This window comes from Eubalaena glacialis, chromosome X, assembly GCF_028564815.1.
Source record: "Eubalaena glacialis isolate mEubGla1 chromosome X, mEubGla1.1.hap2.+ XY, whole genome shotgun sequence".
Taxonomy (NCBI): Eukaryota; Metazoa; Chordata; class Mammalia; order Artiodactyla; family Balaenidae; genus Eubalaena; species Eubalaena glacialis.
Window position 1 is genome coordinate 26,506,389 of NC_083736.1, and position 24,207 is coordinate 26,530,595.

Genomic DNA, 24,207 nt, shown 5'->3' on the forward strand with positions numbered 1-24,207 from the left:
GGAAGCTGGAGACAGGAGCCCTATCTGTTTGATAATTACATTTCCAAGGGATGGCTCCCAGGTCCTTGAGAAAGTCATTTCTGGGTTGTAGAAGATTTACATCTCAAAGAGACAGAGAAACGATTTACAGTTGCAAGTTTTCTAAAGTAAATACCCTAAGAAAAGAGAGGTTAGTATCCTACAGTCAGGAAGAAACCTGTGTCAAGTTTAGTCAAGTTGAGGGGACCACTAAGGCGATCTTGATCAGTCTGCCTTTCTAATAAGCTCCCAGGTCGTGTTAATGCTGCTGGTCTGCAAACCGCACTGAGTAGCACATGAGTGCACTCTTGCATTGATACGTAGGAGATATTCAATTCTGATGAACCGTGTTGACATATTTTTTTTTTAGCTCCAAGAGTATGTATAGATGTATGAATTTGAAATGGTCAATACCATTGTCCTTCTAGATGGCCTATTAAAAATGCCTGAGAGTCTCTCCTCACAAGATGAAAGTTGGAATAAGGCAGGTTCCAGGGTCCAGAACACATTTGACATTGACCTCATTTCAGTAAGAGTAAAAGAGTGTTACAGTGAAGTTCCAGTGGTATATTTTAATTACTTTCTCTAAGCCCCTAGCAAATAGGTCACATCATCCATTTTTAACAGATGAAAAAAAAAATGTAGTCAGTTTTGGTCAGTGAAAGTGCAAAAAGTACAATTCAATTCTGCAAATAGTTATTATCTGATAAAGTCAACCTCTTAAGTAATCAGCTAAACTAGAGTAGATATGCCAAAACTGTAGAAAATCATTAAAGACAGAATAATAAAATACCGTGGGGACTTTTTAAACATTGAATTCTCCCAAGGACATTATTATAAACTAATTTTCCTAATTGCATAAGAATGGAGGATTTTTTGAAAAATGTGAGTCAAAAGACTTTTAAGACATTTGAGTAACCTGTGTGGACACTGGCTTTAACTCTACTAAATTTGATGTGGTAATTTAAAGTGTTCTTATTAGAATTATCAACATTCTAAAATGCAATTCATTAACATATTTTATATAGAAAATAGTGAAGTCCGAAATGCACTCAAAAAACAAGATTTAAATTGCTAATACTAAAAGTGTATAGTGATAACCCAATCCAAAGGTCAGAAAAAAAAAACAATTAATTAAAATTGAAGAAAATAAATCAATGAATTAATAGGATTAAGAACGCTTTGCCATCTTTTCATAAAAAGCTAAAAAGCCAAAAATGTGATTTTTAAAAGACTAGCTTTACATGAATGGAGTTTTTAAGCCATTGAAAGCCTAATCCAAGTTTTAGGATTCAAACAAAAAGTCTCTAACATTTTAATTTGCACTCATGAGAGGTTCAATCAGACTAAGACATTTATTTTGGCAGCCTCCTTTTTAACAGAAAGAGCTACCTCTTTAGTTTGCCTCGGTTAATGAAATGGATGAATTCCAATGATTTTGGATGCAAGGTAATAATCGATCAAGTGAATTCTATTTTCCATTGATTTTCATTGTAAAATTGTAGATTTTCTTTTCCATACAGCAAACATCACTCTCTGGAATAAACTAAGTGGAAAATTGAAAAAGAGAGAATTATGATGCAGAACATCTCTAAGACTGTCATACATTTGCAGCACTTTGCATCACTGCCCCCTAATCTCTTAGTTTTCTACCTCTGCTTGCTTCCTGGACAGAACCATTTCCTATAATAATAGCTAACACCCACAAAGTGTTTTCTATCTGCCACATAGTGTTCTAGAACCTTTACATCTATTCATCTTCAGAATTACCCTGTTAAATGGGTACCATTGGGATCATCAACATCCACATTAGAAAACTGAGGCCAAACTATGGCCAAGGACACATAAGTAGTATCAGAATTTGGGCTTAAACCAGGTAGTCTGACTCCAGAACCTTCATTTTAAAAAATGTATATGTCTTGTGTTTTTATAGGTAACACAAATACTGAAAATATTTGTAAAATAAATTTATAGTTAATGAATGTCTAATTAGTTACTAATTAAAGCAAACACCCTTATTACTATCCTCAAGGTCAGGAGGTAGACTCTTGCCAACCACTCTTGAAGCCTTCCACGTGCCTCCTCCTAACCAGTGCCCCCAACACACAAATGTACAAGTGTAAACACAATAATGACTTTTCTAGAATTGCATCCTTGCTTTTCTTCTTAGTTTTATCACCCGAATATACATCCCTGAACACTGTAGTTAAGTCTTGTCTAATTTTTAAAATCTTTTAAGTCTCTTTCAATCTATAGGTTTCCCCCTTGTATTAGAGTTCTCCAGAGAAAGAGAACCAATAGGCTGTATATAGAGAGAGACAGATATAGATATAGATATTTAATAGGAGATTTACTATAGCAATAGGCTCACGAGGTAATGGAGGCCAAGAAGTCTGACAATCTGCTGTCCTCAAGCTGGAGAACCAGGAAAGCCGGTGGTATATTCACTTGGAGTCTGAAGGCCTGAGAGCCAGGAGCTCCAGTGTCCAAGGGCAGGAAAAGATGGATCACCCAGTTCAAGAAGAGACTGGGAATTGGCCCTTCTTCTGCCTTTTTGTGAAATTTGGGTCCTCAATGGATTGGATGATGCCCTTCTCACCCCCATTAGTGAAGGTAGATATTCTTTACTCAGTCTGCTGATTGAAATGTTAATCTCTTCCAGAAACACCCTCCCAAACGTACCCAGAAATAATGTTTTACTAGCTATCTGGGCATCCCTTAGTGTAGTCAAGTTGACACACAAAATTAATCATCATACCTCTCTATCATTTTTAAGGGGTTTATTTGTTGAAGATGCTGTATTGTTCTATAAAGTTTTCCATGGTCTGGCTTTTGCTGCCTGTGCTTTTGTGATATAGTTTAATTTGTTCCACTGTCCTCTGTATTTCCTGTCTACGCTCAATTTCAAGCTGTTCTTGCCTGCCCGGCTCCCGTGGCACTCTGGTTCACTCTAGAGGTTGGTGACAGCTAACAGGGTTCAGCTGCAATCACTCGCTTCTCCAGTAGGAGCTATGAGCCCACATGTATTTGGCTCTGGGCATTGATTCCTAAATGCCCATCCAAGGTCAAGTTCCAGGGATGACAGATATATGAGTTCAGGGTAGAATGAGAAAAATAAGAAACACTTTTTTCTTCAAGTTAAATTTATTCTTTTAAAAAAAAAAGTATCCTTTATTGTGAAATTTCAATTGTCCTGTTTTATTGTTATCCTTTTCCCTTTTCCCTTGTTGTTGTTTCTTTATATTTTTATTTTGATGAAATAAAAACACAGTGTCAGTCTTCATTCTTTTTTATTATGCTGTTGACAAAATTCGAAAATTTTGGAAACACTACTTTAGCCTAACTGTCCTGCCGAAAATTACGGTTTTAATTTTCATAAAAGAAATTATTGCTCTGAACCAATGCTGTTTGATAAAAATTTGAAAAAAATTCTCTCTAAAGTCAGTCTTGAAGAAAGGTACCTGTGATTTGTCTAAGCTTTTGAATAAAACTCAAATTCTATCTCAAATGTAGTTCACCACTTAAACTGCTGTACCCTTTATGGAAAAGAAAAAAGCACCATTCCTTTTTTTGTACAGGAAACTTAAAAGTTTATCTCATGGAGGGAAAGGTGGCTAGGTAGTTCTCCTATGGACATTTCTGGATCTGTTCCTCAGTCAGATTGCTTCCATTCACACTGCCTGCTGTCTTGAAAGTCCGTGCCTTGCCTGCAATGCCAGTATCAATTCTTAGCACAGAAATAGCTTTGCTTGTTGAGGAAGATGTTCTGAATTACAGAAATTATTTTAAAAATTAGCCACTTCTGCCTATGCTCTCAGCAAACATATTAGAGTGATCTGGGATATTTTATATTTGTGGAAGAAAGGCAATCCAAACTCCCTTTCTTTCCTGACTTAGCTTATTACATCTTCAGTACTTGCAAACTGTACACTGGCTGACATGGCACTGAATATAACGTGGCATTGTTGCTCCAGGTCTTTTTGCCCTCGTGCTAAATGACTCAACCCATCAGAAGAAATTTATAATGGCCGTACAGCTCACCTATTTAGTCCTCATGAGATTGATTTGTTATGAAGTTACTTGCTGTAATGTCTTTGAGAGGGTAGGCCTTCATTTCAAAGCAAGACAGCCTCACCCAGGGATTTCAAAGCATGCCTGTATACAGTAAGTCTGTTTTAAGGAAATGGGATGAAGCCAACTGGGAAAAATGAGAAAATATGTGTGAAAGGGCTTAGAACTGTGTTCTATAGAGGTACTAAATTAGGAGCTTCAGAGCATATGGAAGGTTAATATTATTTGAAAGCTTACTTTGAATCCTATGGAAAAATTAGCACTCTTAATTAGATAATGTGACTTCAGCATTCCCAGGCCGTCTGCTCCCCATAATATCAAACCTTCTTTCAAGCCCACTCCCTTTACTGTGGTCCCTTTAGGTACTCTATCATTATGTTCCTTTTAAAATATATGTATATGTATATGTATATCTATGTCTAGTTATCTTTTAGACAACCAGGGATTTTTGTCAGCCTACTTCACCTCTGCACCTTCCTACAATCCTTTCCACCACTGGAAACTTGAAAAACTACATCCCATTCTCTTCTGGATCTCCAGGCCTGCCAAAATTTCTTTCCTAGTCTGTCAAACGACCACGAGCTAATCTGATGAACAGATTCTTATTAAACTGTTAATGAGAAGTGACTGACCAGTAGGCAAGGCCATTCTTCAACCACTCAGGCTCTAATTGTGATTTAGCAGTCATCCTCCATAGGCAATGCTGGTGACTGGAATTTAAAGTTTAGAATTTTCTGGGATGACAGCCTGATGGCTGATGGGCCCCGAGGTGGCTGATGACTGATACATGAGACCTTTGGTAGCAGAAGGAATTTGAAAGCCTCTGTCTCATGGCAGTCTGAAATAGACATAGGCAAAGCCTTGTAAAGTCCCAATGACATTTTTAAGAGATCTGCTGTAAACAATCTAGTATTACCAGTTCAGTCTGTCCTGTGTTTATCAGCAAAAAATAGAATCTGCTGCTGCAAGGTATTAGAAATACTGGCATCTTAAGCAAAAGACTTGAATTTTGCTGCCTGGCTTCTTCCCTTTGGCTTCTACTTTGCAGATGGAATGGTTGAGAAGGAGGATGGAGCAGTTGAGGGGGTAGCTGCTCTGTGCAATTGCTCTTGTTTATTTTCTAACTGACCTGGCACAGTGTAGGCGGAGGCGATGCATGTTTCCTGACATTGGGCCAGTGATGTATGGCCTGACCTTCAAAATGAGGAACAAGATCCCTGTGGGTGAGAGTATAGCCGTGCAAATGCTTTTATCCCCTGTTGCTCGGCAGTTTGCAACCAGTTCCGACAAAAAGTACCCACCCCGCTGAGTTTGCTGAAGCTTGTATATTGGTTTTAGTTTGAACATTTTGGCAAATTAAGGACTGAGTGAAACCATAAAATTGATTTTATTTACAACAAAGCCTTGTGGTGTCTGTCAGTTGCTCTCGTATCTCTTTCCTTCAGTCTTTGAGGTGGTTTCTGTAGGTGGTTTATCTAACTTTATAATGAATTTTCATCTGTTTCAGTTAAAGGATAATATTTCCCCTGGGTGTCCTTTTAATTGATATTGGGCATGGTCTGCCTCCTTTCTAGTCTTTGTTTCATGTAGGCCCAGTGGATGCCTTTCTTCCATCTCTCTCATTCAATATCAAGAGCCACTGACAACTGCTTTGTGATGAACAGATTACATGTCTGTTATCTGCTCTGAACTGTTAAGTCTTCTGTTTAAATTTCATCCTCTAACATTGCAAAGAAAGGATGATATAGCAACACGGTTTTTATAGTGTGATAGCCAATATATGTGATACCTTTAAAAATATTTGAATACATTTTCTTTCTGAAAGTACTATTATCATACTTGGAGCACCTTTTAGGGACACAGAAGAGTACCCTCACTTCCGAATAAACAGGAATTGTGGGAAGAGGAATGGCCTGCATGTCAGAGAATCTGGAGTCTAGTCCCAACTTTGCCAATAACTTGTATATTTTACAGCAATATGCTTAACTTATTTGTGACCACAGTTCTTTATATATAAAATGAGGAGCTTTTCCTGGCTCAGTGGTTCTCAACCCTGGTTGCACATTAAAATCTCTGGGGGAGCTTTTTGAAATATACCAATAACCAGCCCCCATCATAGATCAATTAAAAAAGGAAACTCTGGAGGTGAGACTTGGGCACTGGCAGATTTTAAAAGCTCCCCAAGTTATTATAATGTGCAGCCAGGGTTAAGAACCAATGGATTATGTGATTTCTAAAGTCCTTTACAGTTGTAAGATTGTATGATTCTAATCTCTTCACAGATCTCTTGGTTATTGTTTTTTCTATCTTGGGAGTTAAAAATAAAAGTATTAATTGAATTAGACAAGCATATTAAATCAGTACATATAGTCCACACAGGAATAAGCAAAACCAAACGTGTCTTAAAAAGTATATTTTTTACACTGTCATTCTGGAACTTTGTACATAAATTTGCTAACAGTACAGAATACTGGTTCTTCCTCACCCCAGGTGATTCTGATCCAGTAGATATGATACAGATAAGCAAACTTCACATTGTCAGTAAGCACCCCAAGTGTCTCCCCCACGTGAATCTATTGATCTCATGTTTAGAAATACTGTCTTATACACTATAGTCATTTTCGAACTCTGCTAAATAATGAAGGTGTACAAGACATGCCCCCTCTGGTTTACCGTCAGCTGGTTCAAGTTTCTATTTGGTGCAATAGTGCTGGTATGGATGGCGCTGGAAGCAGTTGTTAAGATTGGGCATAGTATATTTTGAGTGAATTTTGAGTTTTCCTTTGAACAAGATTAAAAGTTAGAATTGTAAGGGAGCCATCTAGTGGTTAAGTGTACAGACCTGTGGCATCTTGTCCTAAGCTCTTTGCCTTATGGGTTTTATCAGAATATAGATTTAAATATGTATGCAATTAAGTATAAATTGTAATGGATTTTTACTTTTTTGTTTCAAAAAATAATTTCTCATCATTTTATAAATAACATTCTATATTTTATGTAGTTCTACTCCTTTTATGAAACATGGATATAGAGATGAATAAGAAATGATTTTTTCATGAAATAAAACACATTCTATTTGTAAGGACATAAAAATATGCAAGTAACTAAAGCGTATTTTTATAATTCCCACTAAATGTTCCTTGGATTTGAATGTAAGAGGGATTTTAGGACTTAAAAATAGTTTATGCAATTAGAGAATGCAGACATAGTGTGAAGGATTCACAGTCTAAGATACATTACCATTTTTTTATACTCTGAAGTTTTTAACAGTCCATAACACATGCATTGGGCTGATTAGGGCCTTGCCAAAAAAATAGACATCATGCCACTTACCAAATCATTTACAGCCACCAGGTATTCATTCATCAAACAAATATCCTCCTGGTTTTGTGCATGTTACTTTTATAATGCAGTCATGATGAGTTCGACATTTGAGTGACAGTGTTTGTCTTTTACACATAAAGAGAAAAACAAGTTTATAGAAGAACAAGATGCCCAAGGCATTCATTTTTCTAAGCCCACATTTTAATTTCAGGGTATTTTCACAGGAAGCATTTTAAAAAGTTTACCATTTTAAATTAAATTGAAAATATTCTATCACAGCTTACATTGTATCAAGTTCTTATGCTGGGTCATATCTCCCTCTCCGGTAGTCAAACTCCTGGGAGCTCATGCATTTATAGCTGACTCTGCTCTTCAGGTAATGTCCAGGTTTCCTCCCCCTGTGCTGCTTTTTTCCCCTCCCCTCTTCAGGATGCAGGCTTCCAAATGCCTCCTGGACATCACTTCCTGATATTCTTCCAGCACCTCAACATCCCCACATCAAATTAGTAAACCTGGGACTACAGCTCTTTAATTGTGCATTTCAATTAAAAGTTTCTAAAGTCCACAAGAAGAAAAGATTCCAGTCCTCTTTAGTCTTTCTTTCTTTCTCATCCTCTTCCCACTTTTCTCCTGTTATATTCGAAAATATATCTGGCATCATTCATTTGGGATACACTGCAAAATGGGGATTATGGAGTCAGATCCTGTGGAAGGCATGTAGCCTCTGAGAGGACCCCCCAAGATTCCCACTCCCCCCTGGTGTACCTGCCCTGTATAATCCCCTCCTCTGTAGCATCAGAGAGACTGTGAATATGATGGATGCCACTCCCCTGACTCAGTTACATTCTACAGGCAAAAGTGAAGGGGATTTTGCATATGTAGTTAAGGTGGCGAGTCAGTTAATTTTGAGTTAATCAAAATGGAGATTATGCTGAGTGGGCCTGACTTAATCAGTAGAATAGCCTTAAAATGGGTACTGAGCCCTTCCCCAAGAGAAAGATTCTCTGCTGGAAACGAAGTACTCCTTGATGAACTAAGCAGCCAGGCCGGTGGCAAGGAACTTCAAGTGGCCTCTAGGAGCTGCGAGTGCTCCCAAGAAGAGAAGAGACCTACAACCACAGGGAACCAAATGTGTTCCTTTAACCCATTTGTCTACTCCTATGTCATTAAAACCTTCTAAACATTACTATAGCTTTATTGTTGCCCATCACCACATAAGTTTGGGTGAGGACCCAAGCTCCATAAAAGAATGCAGTCCAGCCAAGACCTTGACGTGGCCTTGTTAGACCCAGAGCAAGGGGCCCAGTTAAACCATGCCTGGACTTCTGAACCACAGAAACTGTGAGATAATAAATTGTATGTTGTTTTAAGCCAGGAAATGTTTGGTTCTTCACTCTGCAGCAATAGGTAACTAATATATTATCTTGTGCTTTGGATCGTTGCAGTAACCTTCAAACTAATCTCTCTTATCTATCTCCATGAAATCCTACAGACTACAGCCAGAGTCATCTTCCTTAAAAATGTAAGCTCAATGAGGTAGGGGGTTTGTATTGTTCAAAGCTGTATCTCTAGAAGAAGACTAGAATGTTGTATGTATCTTAGAAGAATACTTTATCTTAGAAGAATGCTAAGACATTGTATGCAGGTTACAAATATTGAGTGATGGAGTGAATGAATAAATATCATCTATCCACCTTTACACGCACCGAAACCATTGCTGGTCCCCCATTATGTACAGAGAGACATCCTTCTGATATAAGAAGGCTGCATAATAAAGTGCTTAAGTATATGGATTCCAGAGTTAAAGACCTTGCATTCAGATTCAAACTCTAATACTCTAATACTCTCCAGCTCTAATACTTCCTAGCTTTGTGACTTCTTGGAAATTGCATGACCACACTAAACCTCAGTTATCTCATTTGTAAAACATGATAAATAATAATTATTACCACTCATGATGGTTTTGAAGACTAACTAAGACAGTGCATTTAACATATTTTCACAGTGCCTGGCCTATGCAATAGATCAATAAATGTTGGTTATGGTTATAACAGCTAAGTCCCTCTACTATCTATATTTCTCCTGTCGTCCAGCCATATGGAGCAGGCACCCCTGTGTCTCCTGCATTTGCAGCATGATGGAGAGTAAAATGCATCAATACTGGTTCAGTTTCAGGCTCTGAACTGGCTGTATGACCTTGAACAAGATTCTTCACAGCCCTTAGTTTGTCTCTCTGTGGAGTGGAGCTAATTGCAACATATAGCTCAAGAAATTGTCTTAACTCTGTCTCTACACAAAGCAGTCACATCGAACAACAGCTAAAACTGGCCAGTGAGACCGTCTGCTATAAGGATGATACGATGGATGTTTTTTCTCAACATGTTGAAGAACCACAGAAAACATTTTCTCATTTTATTGGAAGTAGTTGTGTCTCTCTGAGTCCACGTGTTGTTGTTGTTTTCATCTGACCAGGCTTTCATCTTTCAGTTGGCTGCTAACTGAAAAAATCTGTCCTCGCTTTAGCGGAAACCTTGCTCTGTATCCTTCTATTTCCCTTTTTTTTCCCCTTACCAATTTCTAATTTATGTTTTCTTGCTATATTTAGGTAATGTACCTTAAATTCATTCTTGAAAAAGTAAAAATAAATATATAAGTATCTTCCAGGGTTGTTATATATGTAACAAGCACTATTCAAGTGCCATTTTTAGAAGTGTAGGCGTAAGTGTTTTACTGGTGAGAATTAATAGATATTATCAGAAAACCTGATATAGGGAAACAGATAAGAAAGCAACTTCAGAAATCCTGTCAAATGAGTCCCATTTCTTGCCATTGAATAGATCATGGATGCAATTCATAAAAATGCAAATACAGTAATTCTTACATCACTCCTTTGGTTAAAAGATCTTGAGCTGTAGCATAAGTAAGTACATGTGCTAGGCAGCCTATGATTTAATGAACTGATGTTGATATTGAAACTGGTACTCTCTCCCCTCACAGAGGTATGGCTGAATCCATGGGTTAGCCAGCCACTTTTCCACCAGATTCTGTTTGAAAGTCAGTTTGTGAATCATCCCGGTTGCCTGGTTGAACATAATGTTGAGCAGCAAGATTTCTGTGCTCTATTGATGTGTTTAAGCAGCACTAAACAACCAGACACATCAATGGAAATACTGGTCAGATCACCTCTCTATCGTTCTCCAGCAAAAACAGTTGACTGAGAACTTCCTGGTTTTTCAGTTGTTTGCGTCACTATATTCTAATAAACATGCTTCTCTATGGAGATAGGCTAACGCTTCATCATGGAAAAATAATTGGAAGGTTTGACTGAAATAAAACTACATTTGTGGATGCAGTCTCTCTTTCAAGATATTTAAACACTACTTCAGTTTGCAGGCTTAAAAGGAAATAACTTTCCTGTGACTTTATTGAGCAGAGATGCGGTAGTCACGCTGTACGTTGGATTGGGGAGATTGACCATGCTCTGAGATCATTTACAAGATGATTGAGCTCTATTCTGGTTAGCTTAGAATGGCTGTAATTTGTGCCAGCCATCACTGACTTGCACCAGAAAGATAAACTATAGGTACAAGCAGCAAATCTCAAGGCCTCTTATGATCCTTATCCTTCTATTTCTTGATTTTTTTTTCCCATTTTGAGGTCACAACGGTAACACCTCATATATCCAACATTAGAAATAAGGACATCTGTATTGCATTGATATTGTTAAATTGGTATTCAGTAAAATAAAACCATCCCTTGCAGTAATGGGTGAGAACTTGCCTTTCACTCAGAGCCAAGTTCATTAGAAATTCATGCTCACAGCCCAGAGAAAAACAGAGTTTTTATGAGATTTGAACAAGTAATATATCTGCATGATGGGTTGTTCCAAGAAACTGAGCAAATGAAAATGTCAGTTTGCAGAAACTGTCAAAACCAGCATAACCTAATTTAGAATTGCTGCTTATCTAATAAACTACCAGTAGCCCTACCAGATAGAGTCCTGTCAGTCTTGCAGAAAAAGTACTCATTTCTCTTGCACTTAAGTTAGGTTTATAGACACCCTAGGCTCTGCTAATGGGAAAAGAGCATGAACTAATTAGATACGGCACCCAATCATTAAACGGCAGCAAGCATAGTTATAGTGTTCTTAGCTATGAAATGCCAGAATCCTTGATCTGGGTATACTTTGGTATGTCAAAGTGGGAGCCAAATTTGTATGCAGTTATAAAAGTGTGCCTTGCTCCATGTTTTGCATATGGCACATCCTGAAAAAACTACAAATTGATAAGTAATTTTGTTAATGTAATGTTTATTGTGTGAGTTTGAGTTGCAAACATTTTCAGTATGTAACTTGTAGAAGCACTGGCAGGTAATTATTTGGATCTCTTCATGTTTGCATCTAAGGGACTTGAATACTACTACTTTGCATAATCACCATGCCTTTACCAACATCATCTCTGACTTCATGATTTGTGGCTGTTAGTTATCGTGAAACAAATGTTAGACTGGCAGTGGGTAACACTGCTGCAGTAGCGTATACACATTCAGTGGATTCTAAACCAGTAGTAGAGAAACTCTGAAGAGGGTGGAGCAGGAGATGACAAGAGTGCGGAGGTAGGAGGGGTGTGTGGTGAGGTATTGGTAAAGAAGAAAATATTCATGCACTTTGTGATTGCATAAAATAATTTGATTACAAGTTTCAAAGACAGACTGAAAAAGAATGTAATCAATTCTCTGCATGTTGGCACAATAGAAATTTATGGTGAGACTGGAGGAAACGATAGGAGAACAGCTGAATGAACTCAATAGCTATGATGTGGAGCCTTCCTTATTGTTGAGAATGGAAAAGAATGCAGAAGCACAGTGCAACAGATTTGGCAGCAAGCTGTGTTTTCTCAGTACAGTAGATCCCTATTGCTCATGAGTATTAGAGAAAGACCTACACACCTGCTTCTGTTATTCTCAAGCTGAATGATGATTACAGAGTTTATAAATAGCCTTTCCTTCCTCTCTGCTAATGTTTCCTTATATGTCGAAGAAGGCAGATTATCTGGCTATCTAAATATCACCTGGAATTGTTATACCATGCAGCATGTGTTCAAGAAACTGGAGCAGGACTATCCTGGTGGTGCAGTGGTTAAGAATCCACCTGCCAATGCAGGGGACACGGGTTCAGTCCCTGGTCTGGGAAGATCCCACATACTGCGGAGCAGCTAAGCCTGTGCACCACAACTACTGAGGCTGCACTCTAGAGCCCACGAGCCACAACTACTGAGCCCACATGCCACAACTACTGAAGCCTGTGTGCCTAGAGCCCCTGCTCCGCAACAGGAGAAGCCATCGCAATGAGAAGCCCGCGCACCGCAATGAAGAGTAGCCCCCGCTCACCGCAACTAGAGAAAGCCCGCGCGCAGGAACAAAGACCCAATGCAGCCATAAATAAATAAATAAATAAATAAATAACTTTTAAAATACTTAAAAAAACAAAAAGAAACTGGAGCAGATGATTTTGGTTGAAAGTTTTAGATAATACGATATTTTCAACATCTTTAATCATATTCTTCACAGTTTCTATCTGTTCTTCCCTCACCATCTATTAAAAGCTATCACTATGGCCTTAGAGGCCTGTTACCTGGAGTCATTGTGACACATTGTTGTCATTGCTTGCCATTGTTTGCCGTCCTCCTTACAATTTCACAAACTACACAATTTGTGTAATTTCTGTTCGTATACCATTTCTTAAGGCCATCTTTGCTTTACTGTTTACTCAATCACTTGTGAATTTGGGAGCTACCTTCTTGTCCTACATGACAACAGCCTCTCACATGGTTCCTTATCTCCTAATTGTCTCCATTTCTTTCTAGCCATTAGAGATCACCAAGACTCAGTTTGGTCATCCATTGGGTTTGGGAGGGTAGAAACATCATTTTATCGATATCTTCAGTGACTCACATTTGTTCACCATAAACCTACAGTCACGTACAGTCATCAACTGTAGAGGATAGATGTGGGTATGTGGAATTTGAAGACCAGAATGCCACTGAGGTCAGAGGCAGATGTGGCTGTCTTCAGTAGTAGAGTTTTATTAGAACATGGCCTAGAACTTCATTTTCGAAACAAAAATGTGTGTAATCCCCTTTTTCCTTATCAATGACCTCTTAATATCTACTGAATTAGTACTGCAAGTTATGATTTAAAGAGGATTTTAAAAAATCTGAATTTAAACACTCTTTTTCGTATTTCTCTATATTTTACAAAGAGATAAAATTTTGAATTTTATCATTCAAAAAGATAACAGCCTTTAAAATTAAAATGTATATACCATATATGCCTAGTAATCTAGGAAAATGGAAGTATTGATAGGAAAACATTTTTTCGTGGTCTGTGTTAAAATTGTATAGTCTTACTCATTTATAGTAATCTACTTAGAATTTATCTTTTATAGTCTAATCTCTGTTGCAGAAGGTGGGATAGTTATTTTCCTTCTCATTAGTCCTGCTTTCTTATGTGATAGAGAATCATTATAACTAAATTACATTACTTTTTAAAAATCAGGGTTTTTTTTACATAAAGACCTTGAATATCACACCACATTCAATTTCCAGTTTTCAATGGTAATTTTTTAAAAAATGAGTAGTGTGCATTAGATCTCCTTTGCAGCTGAAACAAATTTTCAAAAGCTTAATGGCTTAAAACAACACAATTGTATTGCCTTCCACTTTTGGAGTTAGAAATTTGACACAGGTCTTACTGATCAAGTTGTCAGCAGAGCTATAGGAAAGAATCCATTTGCTTGCCTTTTCCAACTTCTAGAGGTGGTACACATTCCATGGCCCATGCTTCTCTTTCACCATCTTCAAGGCCAGCAATGTCTCATTTTTCTGACCATTCCTCAGTGGTGTATCTCCCTCTCTGATTCTATTCTTCTTCCTCCCTCCTCCACTTTAAGGGCCCTTATGATTACATTGGACTACCTGGGTAATACAGGGTACTCTTCCTATTTTAAGGTCAGCTGATTAGCAATATTAATTCCACCTGATACCTTAATGCCCCTTTGCCATGTTATCCTACCAATTCACAGGTTCCTGGGATTAGGATGTTGGACCGCTTGGGGGGCGAGGGAGGGGCTTTATTCTGCCTACCACATAGTGGTACATATGTAAATATACCTGCGTATGTTATGTAAACATATATGTATGTTATGTAAATATATTTTTTTCCAAAGTCTGCCTATTAAAACAAACATCAGTAGAATAGATTAAATATTTTTTAGTTTGTTATTTTGGCACTAGATTTGTACCTATAGGATGAAACAAAATAAACCCAATGATACAGTGTGTGCTTTGACTCAAGAGACTGAAGTCAGAAAATTGCTAACATTTCCAGACTTTTCCCTATAAGCCATTAACCATTGCTGATGTCTCTGTGATACTGTATTCAACAAATGAAGAAAACATTTTTTTTGTTATTCTGTCAAGTGGAACCATTTTCAGACCCAATTCTAAATTCCTGAATTGAGGGATTAAGAGCAAGCTCTCAGTCACTCTCATCCAGAATTCATTTGGCATTGCTGCTTAGAGTGAGTACCCATGAAACTTTGTGTGCAGTGCAGCAATGTTTTGTGTTTGGGATTTGGGAGTTGTGATAACTTGGATGATTCCTATGGAAATAGGAACTAGTAGAGTCATAAGGTACATGGCCATATTCTTAAGGTAAGCATACTGTCTGGTGACATCAATTGAGGTAAGAAATTGATTTAGGGAACTCCCTTTTGGGCTCAGCTAAGTAGTTCTTAACACAAAGGCACCATGACACCGTGGTAAAAATGGTGGATTAGGATACAGGAGACTTAGTTTCTGGTCCTGGCTGTATCTCTAATTATCCATATCCTTTTGAACAAGTTAAAAGATATCTTTTGGCGTCATTTCTCTCATTTTAAAAATGAGTTGAGGTGGAATTATCGCTGAAGTCCTCTTATCATTCAAAGCTTCTGTGATGTTGTGTTATAATCCCGGTTTTACATGGCCACCATATGCTTCATATCATCTGTGGTGGCTCATGGAAGAAAGGGGGTTGGGCTCAAAAAAAGTAATACAGCACTTAGATGTGATATCACAAAGATATTGCAACTACGAGTATTGGAAACAAAGAGCTCACTGAAATGCTGAGAGAGAGCTAAAAAGGGCTCTTTCGCACGTCTCCTTGATACTTTACTGTTTCCTGAGTTCAGTTCCAATGGCATTGGTAAATGTGAAGGGGTCTTAAAAAGAAATAGCATAAGGATGTTTTACTATAGCTTTGCCTTATTGTGTATGGAATAGACTTGATGCTAGAAGGTTGATAGCAAAGTGAAATTCTCTGTAGAAGATTTTTTTCCCAACTGACTTCTTTTAAAGAATTGAAGTTGCACTCCTAGGGGAAGACAAATGACCCTACAAGATGCAGTGAAAATAGAGAATGTTATCGTAGTAGAGATAGGAATGGGCCACAAACACAATCTATTCGATGCCCACATTTAACTGATCAGACATGCAGAGAGGCTCCATGATTCACTCAAGGTCATGAAGCCAGTTACTTACAGAGTCAGGATTGAGACTGGATCTACTCTTTCCCACATTAGCTATGTTCAACCTTTCATACTTAAATTGCATATGATAATATATACTATTAAATGGGGTTTGGGGGGTTAAATATTGATAATACTCAACATCAGTCACTAATTTGAATGAGTTAATACTTCAGTGGTGCTTTGTAACTGCCAGGCACTGTTCTAGATGCTTGACTCATTTGGTTTTATTAACTCATTTAATCATCCCAACAACTCTATGAGACAGTTCTCGTTCTACTCCTGTTTTACAGGAGGGGGAGCTGTGCCCCAGTTCACACTTTGAATACATGGTAAAGATGTGATTTGAACCCAGTCAGTTTGGCTCAAAACGCTGTGTTCTCAATTATGCTTTAATACCTCAGAACTTAAATGCTTTAAGGGCTTCCCTGGTGGCACACTGGTTAAGAATCCACCTGCCAATGCAGGGGACACGGGTTCGAGCCCTGGTCCGGGAAGATCCCACATGCCTCAGAGCAGCTAAGCCCGTGCGCCACAACTACTGAGCCTGCGCTCTAGAGCCCACGAGCCACAACTACTGAAGCCCGCGTGCCTAGAGCCCGTGCTCCACAACAAGAGAAGCCACCGCAATGAGAAGCCCGCGCACGGCAAGGAAGAGTAACCCCCGCTCACAGCGACTAGAGAAAGCCTGCATGCAGCAATGAAGACCCAACACAGCCAAAAATGAATAAATTAATTAATTTTAAAAAATAAATGCTTTAAGAAAAATTAAACTGCTTGGTTGGACATGGATTCTTTTATGACTGCAATCAAATAAGGCAAAACAATTTATTACTTGGATCTTTATGTATATGATTTTTCTGTCTAATCGAGGCTGTCATTCATTCACATGTAATGATTAAGCATCTACCGTATGTACAGGACCTTACCAAGTGTTCTAGGGGCTACAAGGATAATGTAGTTCAAAATGATAGCATGCATGGTAAAATAGTATCATTCAAAGTCTAATAAATAGCATTACAACAGTTCTCATATATTACATATTAAATATAGGCCACGCTTTGTCCCAAGTGCCTTGCATATATTTTCTAGTGTAATTTTCCCATCAGCCCCTTAAAACAAGTCATTTTCTCAGTTTTTATCAATGACGAAACTGAGACCTGAATAGGTAAGCAACTTAGCCATGATCACAAAGCAGCAGAATTAGCATCCAAATCTAGATCTGTGTGAGCGATGATCCCATTTTATTTCTACTACTCTGCTCCGAATCTAAGGAAGGAGCGTGCAGTACTGCTGTCCAGGCCCATCTGGGAAGATGTTACTTCTGAATGCTTGGCTGGAATCTTTCGGGTTATTTTTGCCCAGATATTAGAGGCTCCTGGGGGTTTTCAACATCTCCTCACACATGGTAGTGAGGAGAAATCATAGCGTTCATCTCCAGGCTTTCTATTTAGGCTCTGCTCACCAATTAAATTTAAGATCAGAGTGTTGCAAAGTATTTAGGAGTCTGAGTGATGGAATGAATAGAAACAGAGATATGCAACTAACTTTCTAAATGTGTGATCTTAACTTAAAAAATAATGATGACTTTTGCCCCTTTCCTGCTGCTCTTTTACTTTTTTCCCATTACTTCCGTGTTGTTTGTCTTGTCTACCTCTAAAGATCTACTCTTCCTAAGATCTGGAGCCTCCTCTGATTCAGGCACTCATATAGGAAATGCAGTGAGTCTCTCTCCTTTCTCCAAATAATGATGTGGTTTCAGCTTTTTATGCCTATTGAGTGACACTCTTGAAAAGAGGATTGCATCTCTACCATTTAGAGAGTCTTGAATTATGAAATAGTTTTTCTCTCTCTTCCCTCTCTCCTCTTTCTTCTTCACACATGCACGTCAGCACTGTGTAATTCCGTGTGTATCCCTGTTATTTATTTGTTTTTCGGTATTATGGTGACTCACAGCTTAGGGGTGTAACTGTATATATGTTATATTCAGATGGAGACTTGTCAAGACAAATACGGTCTCCCTGACACTGATGCTTGTAGTCAACACTGGAATAGGAAGTTCAGAGCTGCATTAAAATTTTTGCAATTGGCTGCCATAGAAACCAATGCAAGAGTGACTTTGTACTGAAATATGACATCTCAGGGATATGTCTGGTGAATCTTTGACGCACAAAGTGAAATAAATTAGAAAGCCATTTTATATAGACCCTTTTAGATCCTCAAAACCTGAGTCTCAAAGCACTTGAACAAAGTAACTATTTAGAAAAAGAAAAGACATTGGTCATTGGCATTCTTAAATTCATTGAAAAGACTTTCTTTAGATGTTAATAGCATTTGATGGGAGAATTACTCTATCCAGAGCATGCAGCTCACCTGAGAAGTGATTTAAAGATTTCATTTTGTACCTTTTAAAAATTAAGCTTCTCATCTTCATCCCTAAATCAAAAGTGGCATAAAATTTCAGAAGTCAAGGTTTAACAGTCAGCAAATAAACATTTGCAAAACTGTTAAATGATGATTTTTTTGCATTTAATATGCAATTGCATTCACATTTTCTGTATCAAGGAATATGTTCTTTCATTCACTACATGTATGCAAGCAATAAAAGTGGTGAGTGAGTTACCTGCATATTCTGATTACTGAGGTTCCTCTAACCATTCTAACTTCTGTCTTTAATACATGAGCCAAACTTGGCATTCTTCAGATACTATAAAAGAACACCTTCACATATATTTTAGCCCCCATAGAATTCTTCAAAGATGTACTTCCTGTCTTAATATACAAAATATCTCAAATATAAATTTCCTTTTCTCTCTTGGTGATTCTTTATGATATCTGTGTGTCTTAGTTATTGTGATCTGCTGGTGCTTTAGTGTAGGTACAAGTACAGAATAAGAATTGTTAAAACCTCTTCCCTTTTTTACGAATGTGACTCCACAAGATGCCTTTAGCAATCAATGCCTGAAGGACAACTGAGCCAAATGCAAGTGGTTAATTAAGCGCCACCTTAGACCCCGCACTTAGCAACACCAAAACTCTATTCCCATATACAGTAGAAATGTCTTATGCCTCCAGGTGCCACATTGATGAGGTACAGGTAACTCTTTCCCCACCCTACTCCTGATAGCTGACCTACCTCTCATCACCACCATGCTGCCTAGCCTCTGATGAGAGGATTCCCATAACAGCCAGTGGGGCTGCTCTGAATGATTGCCATGGAACTCTTTCCTTTTCCCTAAGTTCCCACCATCCCCTTTTTCTTTCTTGTGCCTTCTGTTGCTACTCCAAATTTTCTGTCAAAAACTAACTTATGTATAGATTACCAAGCCCTCAGAATGTATATCCTTTCAAGTGGAAAATCAAATAATCACAGCATGGTGGGCGCTATTTTTATAGTTTTCTATGTTATTGGTCTATTGCTTGGATCCACAGAGAATGCTTCATTCTTCCCAAGGTGGAAAGGTCTGCACCTCCTCCTTCTCTAACCACAATTGTTCTGAAGTCTAGAGCTGTTCTCCAAGTCTGAGAGTTCTGAAAGTTTAGCCTTAGGCAGGGAAGAGAGTAATGCGTATGCATATGTGTGTACATATGCACTTACAGTCTTGGCTAGTAGTAGGCATATGCTTAAATTAATTTGACATGCTGTTTATTTTTAACATAAGGTGAAGCACAGAAAGGAACCACTGCCTCAAAGATGTTAAAAAAAATGTTTAGATCAAACGTGGAAGAGCAAATCAACAACCAATGATGTAATCATACCTAAATTAGGTTCATATATTTCGTTTTACCTGGAGCACACAAATTAGCTTTGTAAGTTTGTCAGCTATGCCTAGATATTTACTATAACCTATAATTTTCTAAAATCATATATGACTTTTAAAGTCATCAGAACTCTATACCACAAAATGTATTAGATATTGGGGAAAGGGGCTTATAAAACAAAACACACATATTCATTAATTTACTTATTTTAGTCTGATTAGATGCTGAAAAAAAAAAATCAGTAGGATCCCATGAATTTCAAGGACTATTACACAGATGAAACTGCACTCACCTGGCCCCAGGGACACGTCACACAGGTATTAAAGACACTACAGTACCATACTCTAATAATACACAGAGAGAAATAAAGAACTGGGCCAACAGTGGTGAAACGTAAACACATTAAAAAAAATCAGAAGCTTTGGGAAAACATAAAGTGAATGTCCTTTGTATAGTAAAGATGTACAATTTAGAATGTCCTCTTTGGAGTCTAATTTATACATCATGGTAAGAAGGGGTTATTTGGTGACAGTAATGATATGAAGAGATTAAGAACAGGACATGTAAGGCCATGTGTGTTTTGGTGTGGCCTTTTGAGCAGTTAGTGGAACCGCTAGGATTCGTGACACTATCTCTAGTTGGGGAAGGTACTTTCATGTAGGTAATTTTGTGGAGAGGTAGAGGAATAAGGGTGAGGTATGAAGAGGTGACATAGTTCTGGATGCTTCAAATTTGCTGTAAATTAACAAAAGCAAAAAGCAAACACAAAGTTGCATGCAACTCATATCTCACGATATAAAAGGCATATAAAAGGCTCTTACAAATCAATAAGACCAACAACTCAACACAAAAATAGACATATTATATGAATAAGCAGCTCATAGGAAAGGAAGTCAACTGATTTTGAAATACGTGAAAATATTCGACCTCCTTCATAATAAAAGAAATCTAAAGAAACAACAATTTTACCCATCAGGTTAACAGAGTTAAAAAATGGCAAGAGTGTAGAGAATCAGATGCTCATACATTGCTGATAGGAGTTTAATCGATGCAGCCTATATGCACAGCAATTTAGCAATACCTATCAAGACGAAAATGGCACATACTCTTTGACTCAGCAGTTCTCAAATTTATCTTGCAGTTACACTCATCCATGCCATACGTGTGTGTGTGTGTGTGTGTGTGTGTGTGTGTGTGTACATTCATTATCTTTTGCATTGCGTAAGATTTGAAATTACTTAAATGTGCATCAACAGAGGACTGGTCAAGAAAATTGTAGTTCATCCACACAGTGGACACCATTCAGGTATGAAGAAGAAAGGGACAATTTTATATGTGCTCGTATGGAAAGATCTCGAAAATGTATTGTTAAATGAAAAAATAGAGGGTGCAAAAAAAATGGATATAATATGCTACCAGTTGGGGGAAAGAATATGCTCAGGCACACAACACACACACACAACACACACACACACACACACACACACACACACACACACACACACACACACACACTATAATGACCATAGGATATCTCTGGCCTGTTTGTACTTGAAATTGGTTAAGGAAGTTGCCTCCGGAGAACAAGACTGGTTGGTTGGGGAGATTGGAGTGGGAAGAAGACTAACTTTTCAATGTAGACACTTTCATACCTTTCACATTTTATATCTTATTGTTTGGCTTTGTACTAAAAATAATTAAAAACTAAAGGGATTAGAGGAAAGTATGGGTTCTAAGACACAGTCTATCTGAGAAAAAAAGTGGGCATTTAGCTTGAACTACTTTTGCTATATTAGGAATCTGGTAATAGTGAACACAAATCAGGAGAAAAATTTTCACAGATATTTTGACATCATACTGAGATCATTTGATAGTTTCTGCCTGGTTAATATATCTTAAATGATTATGGAGAGGATGCTGTGACCCAGAAATGCAATCATTCATTACAGTATCTCGCTTACATCCCATTACCACTGACAGCACTCTGTTACCTTTAAATTTTTTTTTTGCATCAGAGTCTCAGTTATTTAACTGTTTTCCATTTATTAAGCAATATATGAATCAGACTCACATTCTGTATTCAGAACAAGGATCAAAATATGTATTTCTTATAGCAGTTATAGATTACAACAGTGAAAAATGGATTTCAGAGTATGAAGGGTGGAGAACAAGTCAAAATGTAATATGAATGGGAGAGAACGTTTTTGTTATAATTAGAATGCCCTGATGGCCTAATTTTCCTCGTTACTGCTGAATGATATTTTTGAAAAGTATGTATAACTTAAGGTACCAAATGCAAAACAGTGAAATAAGGAAAAGACATAAGAAATAAAGGAATCCCCATTTATTACCCAATTTACATGAAAATGTTACTTTAATTGGTAGTGTTAAATGCTGTATCGGAAATTTTACACATTGTTTTATATGACATCTCTTTCCTTAAGGTGTTGAAGTGATTATTTTCATGTAATAATTTAGAAAATCTTGCACAAGTGACATAACTTAGATATGTAGACTCAAGTTGTCCATAAGAATTGCTGATTCAATTTTCTCCTCAATGTACCTCAACCTATAACTTATTAATGAGAATATGACATTTTCCTCTTCCATTGGACTTCGTTTCGTTACCACACTTGCCACTTGCATTCACCATGCTGCTTAAGGGACAGATGTCCTAAAGGGAGGAAAAAAGAAAACCACAATTGAGAAATCGAAACAACAACAAAAATTTAGCTAAATAATGAAAGCTATTTGGCAAGCATCCTGGTGATGTCCAAGTTAATAAACTTGTTTAAGAGTAGGATGGGCATCATTCAGTGCTTCTCACCTTTTGGAAATGCGAAGAAAGCATTAAGCCATTAAACTATTAGGCTGTGGCTTGTGGATAAGATTTCAGAGAGCTAGTTTACTGAGTGCTGAGAATGCTATTCTTTTGAGGCCTCTCATTACCTTTTAACATTTGGAATCCAAAGTAGAGAATGGTTTCTCCTCAACACCAGAGGCCATTTCATCATCATTTCAGTCTCTTCTGAAGTATTGTTCTCTCATTTCTTCTGCTGCATGATATCTAAAATATTAAGATTTATTTCTCTGCATTGTATCATTAAAAATAAGAATCTTTCCACAAGGAAAAAGAAAGGTGTTCAGCTGAGACCAGGGGCTTCCTTTGATTCTTTTAAGTAAACTCCTGTTTGTGTCGGCAGTGGTACCTTGGCTGTTGTCCAGGAGTTTAATTGGCCCTCGTTTGCCTAATCTCCTATACCAGATAAACTTATTACGGAATCTCAGGACTCCAAAATCCCCCATCAAACAGAACAAGCCTTTTAATGAAAATCCCTCATTTTACCTAGCTTTTGGCTTGGTTTGTGCCACCTAAATCCCTTCTCACTTGTGAGAAATGCATTACTTTTCCTAACAACCATGCTAATTCTAAACCAGGAGACATTTATTTTGGATCATTTCTTTTCTGGAATGATTCAAAGTTCAGGAAAGTAAAATTGGAAAGGAAGTTAAATTAGGCTGCAATAGCAAGGAGACAAAATTAAATTGGATTTTATAACCTCTGTTTTGCAACTAGGTTGATGTTAATTTGTATCTTGAAAGACAAAGCGCTTGAACATTTGCTATTTTTTAATTTACTGTGTTTTCTTCTACACTAATAAATCAGTGTATATAATTCATGTGTCTAGATTCTGTATCTTTTATTCATCCATTTAGTTATTCTTACATTCCACAAATATTTAGTGAGTGTCTTCTAAGTTTAAGGCACTGCTAATAGAGTAGAGCAAAGAAACCAACAAATACAAAAGAAAATCCTAACTCTAATGGAGCTTATAGTTTAGGTAGTGATAATTCTATGAAGAAAAATAATGTATAGAAGATAACAGTACAGTGTACATATGGAGATGGGGCAGATAAATTTATATTCCATATAATGTACCTATATCCATATCCGTATATATCTACATGGATATAGATTGTATGTTGTATTAGAGGAAGTCAAAGATGACACCTGTGATAGGATGACTTTTTTTTTTTTAACATGCCCACTTTTTTTTTATTGAAGTATAGTTAATTTACAGTGTTGTGTTAATTTCTGCTGCACAGCAAAGTGACCCACCTATACGTATACATACATTCTTTTTCATATTCCTCTCCACCATGGTCCATCACAGGATATTGAACATAGTTTCCTGTAGGAACTTGTTATTTATCCATTCTATGTATAATAGTTTGCATCTGCTAATCCCAAACTCCCAATCCATCCCTCCCCCACCTACCCTCCCCCTTGGCAACCACAAGTCTATTCTCTATGTCTGTGAGTCTGTTTCTGTTTTGTAGATAGGTTCATTTGTGTCATATTTTAGATTCCACATATAAGTGGTTTCATATGGTATTTGTCTTTCTCTGTCTGACTTACTTCACTTAGTATCATAATCTCTAGTTCCATCCATGTTGCTGCAAAT

General features: G+C 37.5%; 1 protein-coding gene across 1 annotated transcript in view; it reads left to right on the top strand.

Annotated features, from left to right (window-relative positions):
• Positions 1-406: 406 nt before the first annotated feature.
• Positions 407-24,207, top strand: part of IL1RAPL1 (interleukin 1 receptor accessory protein like 1) — a 712,722-nt gene continuing 688,921 nt past the window's right edge. The window contains exons 1-2 of the mRNA XM_061178117.1: positions 407-547; positions 2,434-2,631. Coding sequence (XP_061034100.1) covers positions 407-547; positions 2,434-2,631 — 339 coding nt within the window. The remainder of the gene's footprint in view (positions 548-2,433; positions 2,632-24,207) is intronic.